Source organism: Mobula birostris, chromosome 4, assembly GCF_030028105.1.
Source record: "Mobula birostris isolate sMobBir1 chromosome 4, sMobBir1.hap1, whole genome shotgun sequence".
Classification (NCBI taxonomy): domain Eukaryota; kingdom Metazoa; phylum Chordata; class Chondrichthyes; order Myliobatiformes; family Myliobatidae; genus Mobula; species Mobula birostris.
The window spans coordinates 106067910-106082321 of NC_092373.1; the positions used below are offsets into that span (position 1 = coordinate 106067910).

At 42.6% G+C, this 14412-nt stretch overlaps 1 protein-coding gene across 5 annotated transcripts in view; it reads left to right on the plus strand.

The window, feature by feature from the left end:
- lratb.1 (lecithin retinol acyltransferase b, tandem duplicate 1) overlaps positions 1-14412 on the plus strand; it is a 345236-nt gene that overhangs the window by 32163 nt on the left and 298661 nt on the right. For all 5 annotated transcript variants that reach the window (XM_072255868.1, XM_072255870.1, XM_072255869.1 and 2 more), the window contains exons 2-4: positions 3799-3899; positions 10903-10972; positions 12027-12157. In XM_072255868.1, coding sequence (XP_072111969.1) covers positions 3799-3899; positions 10903-10972; positions 12027-12157 — 302 coding nt within the window. The remainder of the gene's footprint in view (positions 1-3798; positions 3900-10902; positions 10973-12026; positions 12158-14412) is intronic.

Here is a 14412-nt window from a genome sequence, read left to right on the forward strand (position 1 = left end):
TGAGAGCTAATTAAACGGCACGCACATGTATGTCTGAATGTCCCAAGGCGATGCAAAGAGCTGGGACATGGTGTTGCTGTCACATCAGGTCAGCCTAGTGAGCAACAACCCTATAGAATGATTAATTCAGTGACAAAAGGGCTAAAGAACAGAGAAGTGTATATTGGCGAAGTAGTGGTCTGGAGTGACACGTGGGAGGAGCACATTGTGGCAGTAGAGGAGTTGTTTAAATGGCTGTCCGAAGCCAACCGGACAGTGAACCTCGCAAAAAGTGAGTTCGGCCACGCGAAGGTCACTTATCTGGGGTATGTGGTAGGACAGGGGCAGCTGGCTCCAATGCAGGCTAAGGTGCATGCTATCTCTGAAGTTCCCATCCCGACAGACAAGAGAGCCCTGAGAAGGTTCTTGGGGATGGGGGGGGGGGAGGTACTATAGGAAGTTTTGCAAGTACTTTGCGGATATTACCCACCCTCTTACTAAGCTCTTGCCAAAGAATGCTAAGTTGGTATGGGACGACCCTTGTTATCTTGGTCCGGATGAAAACCACTGAGAAGTTACACTGATCACAACTCATTAGTGTTTTTGGCCACTATGAAGTTTGCTAAGTTGGAGCCTGGTTTTAGAGGATTATTAAAATAACACATATAAAAGGAACGGAAAATGTGATTGCTGACTGTCTGTCAAGGTGTCGGCAACTTAAAATTCTCTGTATTAGCCAAATAGCTGATGAACATGTATATTTGTGTGTATCTAATAGTGTATTCATGCCTATAATTTTTATCCCGGTAAAAATCCTTTGAAGGGTATGGGTGTGACCAAGTTATCAGAAGATTGATGCCGATAAGAGAGATAAGAAAGAGACAAATGGGGGAAACATTCAAAATGCTAATAAGAGAGAGACGAGAGAGATTAACGAAAAGAGACACAGTTCCGAGTATTGTTTAGACCGGTTGCTTTGAACCTGAACTATTTGAAGTTTGATGGGCAGGCGATACCCCAGCAGGGGGATAAAAGGAACAGGTTCGCTAAGGCAAGCAACACACCACGACACCACGAGATAACGAGACCCTGGAAAAGCGGTGTGCCCCCACAAGTTGGTGAGAGCTTTGGAGGTCTGATCGCGGGACCGACCATAGACGCACAGGGTGAGAAGGTACGATCGGCGGGAACCTGGTGTGTGTGTCCGCCCTTGCCTGGGTGCCGGGTTCACCGCAGAAGAACGATTGTATCCGGAACGGAGGTGTCACAGTTGGTGACCTCAGAAGACATTATAAAGGGCTCGCGCCGAAAGCTAACTGTGAGGAATATCAAAGGTCTGTTGAATCCAATTTGAATATCAGCATTCGCTCTTTCTCTCTCCCCAACGGCAGAACAGCGATTACTGCGAACTGAACTGAACTCTGAGTCACTTGAGACTGATCATTTTACCCCTAGACTGCGATAGATTGATCCTATTATCCTAGTTCTGTGTACATGTGTGTTTTATCATTGCTAACCCGTTGCATTTATATCCTTACGTTTAGAGTACGGTGTTACTTATTTCTTTAATAAAACTTTCTTAGTTCCAGTAATCCAGACTCCAACTAAGTGGTCCATTTCTGCTGGTTTGGCAACCCAGTTACAGGGTACGTAACACAATGTAAAAAGGAGCGGCCCCAACACGGACCCCTGTGGAGCACCACTGGTAACCGGCAGCCAACCAGAATAGGATCCCTTTATTCCCACTCTCTGTTTCCTGCCAGTCAGCCAACGCTCTATCCACGTATGTAACTTTCCCATAATTCCATGGGCTCTTGTTAAGTAGCCTCATGTGTGGCACCTTGTCAAAGGCCTTCTGAAAATCCAAATATACAACATCCACTGCATCTCCCTTGTCTAGCCTACTGGTAATTTCCTCAAAAAATTGTAATAGGTTTGTCAGGCAGGATTTTCCTTTAAGGAATCCATGCTGAGTTCTGCCTATCTTGTCATATACCTCCAAGTAGTCTGTAATCTCATCCTTGACAATCGACTCCAACAACTTTCCAACCACCGATGTCAAGCTAACAGATCTATAATTTCCTTTTTGCTTCCTTGCCCCCTTCTTAAATAGCGGAATGACATTTGCAATCTTCCAGTCCTCCGGAACCATGCCAGAATCTATCGACTTCTGAAAGATCATCGCTAATGTCTCCGCAATCTCCATAGCTACTTCCTTCAGAACACGCGGGTGCATTCCACCTGGTCCGGGACATTTATCTACCTTTAGACTATTCAGCTTCCTGAGTACCTTCTCTGTCGTAATTGTGACTGTGCACACTTCTCTTCCCTGCCACCCTTGAGTGTCCGGTATACTGCTGATGTCTTCCTCAGTGAAGACTGATGCAAAATACTTGTTCAGTTCCTCTGCCATCTCCTTATCTCCCATTACAATTTCTGCAGCATCATTTTCTATCGGTCCTATATCTACTCTCAGCTGTCTTTTACTCTTTATATACTTGAAAAAGCTTTTAGTATCCTCTTTGATATTATTTGCTAGCTTCCTTTTATAGTTAATCTTTTCCCTCTGAATAACCTTGTAAGGTTCTAAAAACTTCCCAATCCTCTGTCTTCCCACTAATTTTTGCTTCCTTGTATGCCCTCTCCTTTGCTTTAACTTTGGCTTTGACTTCACTTGTCAACCACTGATGCATCCTTTTTCTACTCGAAAATTTCTTCTTTTTTGGAATATACCTGTTTTGCACCTTCCTCACTTCTCGCATAAACTCCAGCCACTGCTGCTCTGCTGTCTTTCCTACCAGTGTCCCTTTCCAGTCAACTTTGGCCAGTTCCTCTCTCATGCCACTGTAATTTCCTTTACTCCACTGAAATACCGACACATCAGATTTCGGCTTCTCTTTTTCAAATTTCACAGTGAACTCAATCATGTTATGATCACTGCCTCCTAACGGTTCCTTCACCTCAATCTCTCTAAGCACCTCTGCTTCATCACACAATACCCAATCCAGTACAGCCGATCCCCTAGTGGGCTCAACAACAAGCTGTTCTAAAAAGCCATCTTGCAGACATTCTACAAATTCTCTCTCTTGAGATCCAGTGCCGACCTGATTTTCCCAATCCACTTGCATGTTAAAATCCCCCACAATTATCATAACACTACCCTTCTGACAAGCCTTTTCTATTTCCAGTTGTAATTTGTAGTCCACATCCCTGCAGCTGTTTGGAGGCCTATAAATAACTGCCAAGAGGGTCCTTTTACCCCTGCTATTTCTTAGCTCAACCCATAAAGATTCTGCACCTTCCGATCCTATATCACTTCTTTCTAATGATTTAATATCATTTCTTACCAATAAAGCCACACCTCCTCCTCTGCGTACCTTCCTATCCTTCCGATACACCGTGTATCCTTGGACGTTCAGCTCCCAGAGACATGCATCCTTTAGCCAGGTCTCAGTGATGGCCACAATATCATACCTGCCAATCTGTAGCTGTACGACAAGGTCATCCATCTTATTCCTTATGCTGCGGGCATTTAAGTATAACACCTTAAGACCAGTATTTGATACTTTTTGCTTTGATATCACTGCAACTTTATTGCACTGCAGCTCATTCCAATGGCTACAAGTTTGCCCCATCACCTGCCTGTCATTCCTGACATCTTTACTGCTCACTACAACATCTGGCACCAATCAAAATTGGGGAAATTAAAGTCACTTAAAGGTGAAGATAGATGCATAATCAGTAAGTCAGCACATGTATATGAAAATAACTATGTATGCTTTAAAATGTATTTTAACAATTTTCTTTTGTCTCTTTTAGTTCCACAGTTGGTGTATGGTGGAAACCTGGATTTCTTGGTGTTTGATTACCTGTCTGAAATCACCATGTCTTTGCTCACTGCTGCTAAAGCCAAATCACCTGTGAGAACATGTTTCTGCTTTGAAAATAGCTGGCATGTAGTCATGATGCAGTCCACAATGTTATTTCAAAGGTTCTTTTGTTGGAGGGAGGGTTGCAAAGCAAAATGGGAGCAATAGAATACCATCCTTAATTAGTGGGACAGTTTAGTTCATTCTAGGGTAGACTTCCTGCCATTTTCTTTTAGTTCAGCTTTCAAGAGGGGTGCCAGTTTAGGTAGATAAGTAAAAAAAAATTTAATGTAATTTCTTCATCTTACAAAGTGACCTGGAATAGTGTTTATTTTCCTTCAGTTCACTGAAACCCTCAGCTTCAGAGTCATTACTGGGTGGTGTAATTTCAGACTGATTAGTCTTATTCTAGTTGTATTCTCCACTGTAGAAATGAATAATTCCCAGCATTTAGTTAGATACACAATAAATGGTTAGGCCCTGGGGAGTGTTGTAGAACAGAGAGACCTAGTGGTATAGCTACGTAATTCTGTCAAAGCAGCCACAGCAGGATGGTCTTATTATTATAGCTGTTGATAAGACGTTGGTAAGGACACATTTGGAGAGCTGTGTGCAGTTCTGGGTTTATAAGGTAGCCAGGAAGGAGTTTAAGAAAGGAATTAAGAGATCTAGAAGAGGACATGAGAAGGCCTTAGCGAATAGGATTAATGAAATCTCCCTGGTGTTGGACACGTGATGAATAGGTGGATGAGTAGAGTGAGGATAGGACAACTCATTGCTAAAGGGGAAAGATATGCCTAAATTCAGAGAAGGTGGGGTAGCTGGTTAATGAGTACTTTGCTTCAGTGTTCACTAGTGAGAGGGACCTTGACGAATGTGAGGTCAGCATAGTATAGAACTGAGTATTGCACTGAGTATAGTATGGCACTGAGTATAGAAATTGGGAATGTATGTTGAAGTTGATCACTCATTGGTGAGGCCAAATGAGGAATATTGTGTGTTATTTGGGTCAACTACCAGCAAGAAAGATGGGGAAAGTGAGCAGGAGATAGAGAGGAGCTACAGGGAGTTAATCACCCTGAGGATGCAGGAGTTAGATAAGTGGATGATGGTCAGGGAAGCGAAGGGAAGAGCTCAGATAGTAGAGAGCACACCGGTGGACATCCCCCTCAGTAATCATTACCTTGTTTTGGATGCTGTTGTGGGGGATGACCTGACAGAAGACAACCACAGTGATCGGGTTTCTAGCACTGAGCCTGGTTCCATGGTGCAGAAGGGAAAGAGGAAGATGAGGAATGCGGTATTGACAGGGGATTCCATAGTGAGGGGATCAGACAGGACGTTCTGTCAACCTGATAGAGATACCCGCATGGTCTGTTGCCTCCCAGGTGCCAGGGTACAGGATGCCTCGGATTGGGTGCAGAGTATTCTGAAGGGAGAGGATGAACAGCCATAAGTCTTTATACACGTTGGTACCTATGACATAGGTAGAAAAAGGGAGGAGGTCCTGAAGAGAGAATTCAGGAAGCTGAAAAGCAGGAACTCTAGGGTAGTAATCTCAGGATTGCTGCCTGTGCCACGTGCTAACAAGCGCAAGAATAGCATGATCAGGCATATTAATGTGTGGCTGAGAGTCTGGTGTAGGGGGCAGGGATTCAGATTCCTGGGTATTGGGGCCTCTTCTGGAGGACGTACGACTTGTACAAAAAGGACGGATTACATCTGAACCCAAAAGGGTCCAATCACCTAGCGGGCAGAATCACCTCCTTAGAGCTGTTAGGGAGGGTTTAAACTAATTTGGTAGGGGGATGGGAACTGAAGTGATAGGGCAGAGGAAAAGGAAAACAGAAATAAATCAAAGATAGTGTGCAACAGAGATTATAGAAAGAACAGGCAGGAAGGAGATGAGGCATAATCACTGCCAGTGGCATGAGTTACGGGGCAATAGAGGCACAGTGCAGTTTTCAAAAGGCTTTTGACAAGGTCCCACACAGGAGATTAGTGTGCAAACTTAAAGCACACGGTATTGGGGGTAAGGTATTGGTGTGGGTGGAGAATTGGTTAGCAGACAGGAAGCAAAGAGTGGGAATAAACGGGACCTTTTCAGAATGGCAGGCGGTGACTAGTGGGGTACCGCAAAGCTCAGTGCTGGGACCCCAGTTGTTTACAATATATATTAATGACTTGGATGAGGGAATTAAATGCAGCATCTCCAAGTTTGCGGATGACACGAAGCTGCGTGGCAGTGTTAGCTGTGAGGAGGATGCTAAGAGGATGCAGGGTGACTTGGATAGGTTGGGTGAGTGGGCAAATTCATGGCAGATGCAATTTAATGTGGATAAATGTGAAGTTATCCACTTTGGTGGCAAAAATAGGAAAACAGATTATTATCTGAATGGTGGCCGATTAGGAAAAGGGGAGGTGCAACGAGACCTGGGTGTCATTATACACCAGTCATTGAAAGTGGGCATGTAGGTACAGCAGGCGGTGAAAAAGGCGAATGGTATGCTGGCATTTATAGCGAGAGGATTCGAGTACAGGAGCAGGGAGGTACTACTGCAGTTGTACAAGGCCTTGGTGAGACCACACCTGGAGTATTGTGTGCAGTTTTGGTCCCCTAATCTGAGGAAAGACATCCTTGCCATAGAGGGAGTACAAAGAAGGTTCACCAGATTGATTCCAGGGATGGCAGGACTTTCATATGAAGAAAGACTGGATGAACTGGGCTTGTACTCGTTGGAATTTAGAAGATTGAGGGGGGATCTGATTGAAACGTATAAGATCCTAAAGGGATTGGACAGGCTAGATGCAGGAAGATTGTTCCCGATGTTGGGGAAGTCCAGAACGAGGGGCCACAGTTTGAGGATAGAGGGGAAGCCTTTTAGGACAGAGATTAGGAAAAACTCCTTCACACAGAGAGTGGTGAATCTGTGGCATTCTCTGCCACAGGAAACAGTTGAGGCCAGTTCACTGGCTATATTTAAGAGGGAGTTAGATATGGCCCTTGTGGCTACGGGGATCATGGGGTATGGAGGGAAGGCTGGTACAGGGTTCTGAGTTGGATGATCAGCCATGATCATAATAAATGGCAGTGCAGGCTCGAAGGGCCGAATGACCTTCTCCTGCACCTACTTTCTATGTTTCTATGTTTCTATAAGTCCCCAGGACCAGACAGGATATACCCCAAGTTACTACAGGACACGAGGGAAGAGATTGCTGCGGTTTTAACAATAATCTTTGAGTCCTCATGGACCATAGGAATAGTACCAGAGGTTTTGGAGGATGGCAAATGTTGTACTTTTGTTCAAGAAGGGTTATAAGGATAATCCTGGGAATTATAGACCAGTGAGTCTTACGTCAGTGGTGGGAAAGCTCATGGAGAAGATTCTTGTCGACAGAATTTACGTGCATTTGGAGAGCATAGTCTTACTAGGGAGAGTGAGCATGGCTCTGTGAGGGATAGGTCGTGATTGGTATTTTTGAAGAAGTAATAAAAGAAATTCATGAAGGTAGAGTGGCTGATGTGGTGTACGCGGATTTTACTAAGGTGCTTGACAAGGTTCCCCATGGTAGTCTCATTCAGAAAGTCAGGAGGCAGGGGTCCATAGAAACCTGGCTCATGGATTCGGAATTGGCTTGCCACGGAAGGCAGAGGGTGGTTCGATGGAGTGTGTTTTGCCAGGAGGGCGGTGGCAAGTGCTGTTCTGCAAGGATTTGTTCTGGGATCTCTGCTCTTTGAGATTTTTATAAATGACTTGGATAATGAAGTGGAAGGGGAGTCAGTAAGTTTTCAGATGACAAAGGTTGCCGTTGGTTTCAATGGACATAGGAATCAGAGCTGGGCTGACAAGTGCCAGATAGAGTGAAGTGATACATTTTCAAACTGGAAGCCAGAGTACATGGCAGCATTCTCAGCAGTCTAGTCCATTGATCCAGTGTAAGTTGAAAGGGAGTTTAAGAAGGCATATACTGTGTTGGCTTTCATTATAGAAACATAGAAAATAGGTGCAGGAGTAGGCCATTCGGCCCTTCGAGCCTGCACCGCCATTTATTATGATCATGGCTGATCATCCAACTCAGAACACCGCCCCAGCCTTCCCTCCATACCCCCTGACCCCCGTAGCCACAAGGGCCATATCTAACTTTGCACTTATATGCAAAGGTTGAGCGGGCTGTGGAGTAAAGGAGGATGAGAGACACCGTGATAGAGTTATATAAGACTATATGAATCATAGAGTGGACAGTCAGTGCCTTTTTTCCAAGGGCAGCAATGGCTAATACCAAAGGGCATCCTTTTAAGGTCATGGAGGGAAGCTTAGACGAGATGTTAAGAGTGTGGGAATTATCTGGAATGCACAACTTGAGGTGGTGGTTGAAGCTGATGCATCAGGTACATTTCAGAGACTTTTGGATAGGTACATGGGTGAAAGAAAATGGGGAGTTATGAGATGTGTAGGAGGAAAGGGTTAGATTAATCATGGAGTATGAGTTTATATGGATTGAAAACGTGAGCTTTGATAACGTGAATAACCAAGGTCTATTGAGGAGTCCAAAAGTGGAAATACCAGCTGTCCAAATGCCTCTTAAATGTGGTAATTGTACCCACCTCTGCCACCTCCCCGGAAGAGTTTTAAAGTATGAGGGAAAGAAGGAAATATAAAAGGGACCTGATAGCCACCTTTTCATACAGAGGCTGGGGGTTGTATGGAATGAGCTGCCAGGGGAAGTGGTGGGGATGGATACAATTACCATATTTAAAAGACATTTGGGCAGTTACTTGGATAGGAAAGGTTTAGAAGGATCTGGGCCAAATGCAAACAAATGGGATGAACTTAGTTAAGGCAGCTTGGACAGCACAGATGAGTTGGGCTGAAGGGCCGGTGTCTGTCCTGTATGACTGAGATATTAAAATCAACCTTTCTAGAAGCTATCAAAGTGCAGGGGTTCTCTGGCTTATGAGTAACTCGACTAACAGAAATCTGACTTTATGCAACTTCTACTGTACACTTTAAAACATTTTTCAAGCTGGTAATAATAATGTTTCATGTTACTAATGACCGGATAGTATATGCTCCATTCATTTAATTATGAGTACCTTTAGGGTGATTATTTAATAACATGAAAGAAGTATAGCAGCTGTAATTCAGTGTTTATGACTTGGGTTATTGTAGAAAATGGAAAAGTTGGCTTGGGGACAGTTCTCAGGAACGAAATCCTTGTGTAATATGGGGCTGCTGGTTTTCTCTTGATTTAGCATTTTCATTTGAAGTCTAGACTTAACCTTTTCTGTAACTGTCTAGAAACTTAGAGTTATGGTCACATCCTTCCCAAGTTATGGCAGTATTCTATTCCTTTGAACTACAATGGATTCTGGTTAATTGAGACACATCAGGACCAGTACATTTTGGCCCAATAATGTTGCTGCCCCAATAGGCTGAAGTTTCATGGAAATAGTTTAAAATGTACAATAGAAGACAAACTATTCTTGCTTCAAATCAGTGGATAAGGGTGTGTTCAGGAACTCATCAGAGGAGCTGAATGAATACATCACAGTTGCCATGGACTTTATAACAGCAGTCATAGATGAGTGTGTCCCCACAGAATCATTTAGTCTGCCTCAACCAGAAACCCTAAATGAACTATGAGATCTGCAATCTGCCAAGGGCCAGATCAATGGGATTCAGATTTGGTGACCAAGTAAAATACAAGAGAACCAGGTACAATCTCTGGAAAACCATTTCATGTGTGAAGTGCCAATTCAAGACCAAACTTGAATCACTGAAAGATGCTTGAATACTATCACCTATTACAAAGTGACATAAGTGATAATAAAGTTTCACTTGATGAACTCAAAGCCTTTTATGCTCATTTGACCTTCAAAACATGGAGGCACAGTGCCCAATGACTCTGATTTTAGTCTCTGAGGAGAATAAACCACGGAAAGCATCCAGCTCAGATTGAGTACCTGGCCAAGTACTAAAGACCTGTGCTAATCAACTATTCATTTTGATTTGTTGCTGTGTGAATCTCCTCTGGCTGCTAGTGCTCTAATATATTCTGCATAATTGGCTGAACTTTCTATGTTGTGTGACAGATGCAGAAAAGTGAATTTGTTCGCTTCTGTCATCATTTTGACTCTTATATAATGGAAATCATCTCCACTTCCTCCATGTGTGTTTCATGTACCCTTAAGCCATTTGGCTCTTTGCTTAAGAGCAGCCATTTCTCTGCTACTGAGTTATCAATGAAATGTCTTTTCTGGTTCTACTATTCAGGATCTAAGTCACATCTTTATTTGTCCTGAAATGCTTCTCTGTTTCTTTTCTCCCACTTTAGTTTCATTCTCCCATAGTAAAGGAGGGTTGTGGAACTAACTTTCGTTAAAAGGCATGGACAGAGTGGATGTGGTAAAGTTGTTTCCCATGATGGGGGAGTCTAGTACGAGAGGGCGTGACTTAAGGATTGAAGGGCACCCTTTCAGAACAGAAATGCGAAGAAATTTTTTTAGTCAGAGGGTGGTGAATCTATGGAATTTGTTGCCACAGGCAGCAGTGAAGGCCAAGTCATTGGGTGTATTTAAGGCAGAGATTGATAGGTATCTGAGTAGCCAGGGCATCAAAGGTTATGGTGAGAAGGCAGGGGAGTGGGACTAAATAGGAGAAAATGGATCAGCTCATGACAAAATGGCGGAGCAGACTCGATGGGCCGAATGGCCTACTTCTGCTCCTTTGTCATATGGTCTTATGGTCTAAAACCTCATGAAAAGGGAGAAAAGAGTATCTAGCTTTCAAAAAACTTGCCTTTCTCTGAAGGCTATAGTAGAAATCTGAAATTCAAGCAGAAAAATGTGAAAATATTCTGCAAATCATGCAGGATGTGTGGAAAGTACTCATTCTTTCAGCACAGCATATATCTCTTCCCTTGATTTGTATATGTGTGTGCAATGATGTTATCTAGTACTTAGTTTCAATGATAGCATGAAGTTCATTGAACACTTTTTAGCCATGATTTATTTGCAGATTTTCTGAAGTAACATAATCTGCTTTTTTCCTAGAATCTTGGATATGTACCTGATTTTGTGCAGACTGCAATGGCCCCATTTATTAAAGATATTCATAAAAGAGGTAAGAAGTTCTTTTTCTTCTTTATCTTATAAACTTAATTACAGGTTATAATCTTTAAACCCATATAGCAGGTTACTTTTCAAAAAGATGTGACTTGTATGCCATTAGAACATTACAGGCCCTTCGGCCCACAATGTTGTATGTCCTTTTAACCTAGCCTATGATCAATTTTACTCTTCTCTCCCACTTGGCCTTCATTTTTCTACCATACAAGTGCCTATCTTAAGATTTTCTTAAATACCCCTACGTATCTACCTTTACCACAATCCCTAGCAAGGTTTTTCATGTGCCCATCACGCTCTGTATTAAAAAGGGTATCTCTGATGTCCCAGAGGAGATTGGACTATGGGAGAAAAGGAGGGGGGGACATCAGGGGGAAGTGATAGGCAGGTGATAAGAAGAGGTAGGAGGGTGACAGAGTGGAGAATTGAAGAAGAGGGAAGGGGGTAGGGGAGAAAATTACCGGAAGTTAGAGAAATGAACATTCATGCCATCTGACTGGAGACTACCTAGGTTGGAGGTATTGCTCTTCCAACCTGCGAGTTGCATCATTGTGGCAGAAGAAGAGCCCATGGATTGGCATGTCAGAATGGGAATGGGGATTGGAATTAAAATGGGTTGCTACTGGGAAATGCTGCTTTTTGCAGATAGAGCGAAGGTGCTTGACAAAGTGGTTCCCCCAATCTACATTGCCTTTCTAGAGGAGACCACATTGGGAGCACAGGATACAGTAGGAGACTCCTGCAGATTCACAGGTGAAGTGTTGGCTCACCTGGAAGGACAGTTTATGCCCTTGAATGAAAGTAAAGGAGGAGGTGAATGGGCAGGTGTAACACACCTTCTGCTTGGATTTCTTGATGCATGTGCAAATGACTATATAACTCACTTTGAGGTGAAGGTAAGACCTCGAGTAATTTTTATCAGTGTTTGTTAAGAAGATGACTGCTGAAATTATATTGGTAGAAGTTAAAGATTATACAAGCAATGGATGGTATAAAAGTTGTAGAGAGGATGAATACATTTCTGAAGTTACATTAATTATTTTGTACTTCAGGAATCCGTGTGGTCTGCAATGCTGGTGGTGTGAACCCTTTGGCTTGTGCTGCAGCTCTGCAGAAGGTTGTTGAGAAAGCACAATTAGACATGAAGATTGCAGTTGTGACAGGAGATGATCTAATGTTGATGGTAAGTACAAACCATATTGGTTTGTATTAGAGGTCTGTTCTGCCTCTTACACAGTTGTCTGTGATGTGCATAACTTTCAAAGTATCAACTCCCCAGAAATGGCTGATCTATAAAATATGCTTCAATTAAGCTTATAATTTCAGTTGTTGCTTAGCAATTTTTTTATATAAACATACATTGCCATCAAGGTATAAAATGGTACTCGTTTGGGGGGAATTCCCAAAGTGGCTGACCTCCCATGTTCACTGAATTAAAATACTATCGATGCTGGAAATACTCAGCAGATCTGCAGCATTTGTGGTCAGAAACATTAGTCAAGGCACCCAGGAGGGACTGTTGCAGGGACTCTATCAACATCATTTGGGGTATTGTGTTCATTTCTAGTTGTCTCATTATAGAAAAGATAAGGAAACTTCAGAGAGGATGCAGAGGAGATTCACCAGGATACTGTCTGCATTAGAGAGCATGTCGTATGGGGATAGGATGAGTGAGACAGGGTGTTTCTCTTTGGAGTAGAGCATGATAGGACTTGATAGAGGTATACTAGATGATTAGTGGCATGCTGAGTGGACAACCAGTGCCTTTTTCCCAGGATGGAAATAGCTAATATGAGAGGATAAAAAAAGGTGACTGGAGGAAAGTACAGAGGAGATGACAGAGGTTCGTGGTGAGTGCATGGGATGCACTGCCAGGGATGGTGGTAGAGGCGGATAAGTTAGAGACACTGGAGAGACTCTACATAGGATGTAAGTGTTAGATACATGGGATAAAAGTTCGGCACATCGTGGACTGAAGGGCCTTTACTGTGTTATGTTATATTTAAATATTTATAATTCATAAAAATCCTGGACCTTGTTGGTAGTATGGGGAAGAAAAATTGGAAGTTTTTTTTTCTAATTTTATGTATATTGCCATGCCCAACCTGGACTTTAAATGCTGCATTGCTGATTTCATATTGTCCATCTAACTATAACCCAGATATTTTATCCACCCAACCTCTTCCTCTGGTTGGTTCCTTTTCTCTCCCTTAATGGTCTCATTATTCTTACTTAGCAGATTACAGCACTTGTAGTGTCTGTGTCTCTGCATCACCCTTCATCCTCTGTCTCCAATTTTAACCTTACTCTATCTGCCCTTGACTGCTTCCACCTGTCACCCAAATGCCTCTGTCTTGCGAATTCACTTTCTCCACCTTGCTTCTCCTGCCCATCATCCTTCACTCCTCTATGGGCCACATATTATCTACCAGCCCCTGTATCCTCTTCCCCCTCTCCTGTTTATAGTGGCTGTCTCTCCTCGTCGCCCTTAGTCCTGATGCATGGCCTTGACCCACAATGTTGACAATTGCCTTTCCATCTCAGATGCCTCTCGACCTGTTGAGTTCCTCCAGCTGTTTGTTCCTTGCTAATATTAAATAGGAAATGCACCTCTGACTAGAAAAGGAATCCCTAACTAGCTTGACAGCCCAAACTTAAACAAAAAATAATCTGCAGATGCTGGGGTCAAAGCAACACTCACAACAACCCATTGTTGTACAGCACAGAACCATGCCCTTCAGCCCAACTGGTCCAAACCAGCAAAGATTCCCATCTAAGCAAGTCCCATTTGTCCAAGCTTTGTGCATGTCCCTCTATCTTGTACATCTCTGTAAGGTCACCCTCATTCTTCTACATGTCAATGAAAAAAACTGCTTCACCTTTCTCCTTAAGTTAATTCCTCTAGTCCTAGTAAAATCCTCAAAACTACACTGCATTCTTTCTCACTTAATGGCAACTTTCCTAAACTAGGATGACCAAAATTCAACACAATATTCTAAAGGTGGCCTCACCAGTATTAAATGGCCTCAGACCATTATGTTTGTATTGTGGATTTGAGTTCATCTGGTATATTTCAGATTTTGTTTATAAGGGTTACTTATAATTTTGTTTATAAAGGAGGCTATAAAATAATGTGGGTCAGGGTTGATGCTTGAGTAATACCAAAAAGTGATAAAATAAATCAGATAGGCAGACTTCAAGTGGATATTTGTGAGCCATAAAATTCTACTGAGAATATAGTCCCATTTTGTATGCTTTATCAATCACGTTTCACATGGACATCCTGGAAAATGTTAGAAAAACATTGATAAGTCCATTGAAGATTGTTTATATTTTCATACAGAATTAACCCTTGTATTATATGTTGAGATGACGATAGAATCACAACGTATTATTACAAGTATAAGTTGTTTTTGATCTTTTATATTTAACTGTCTT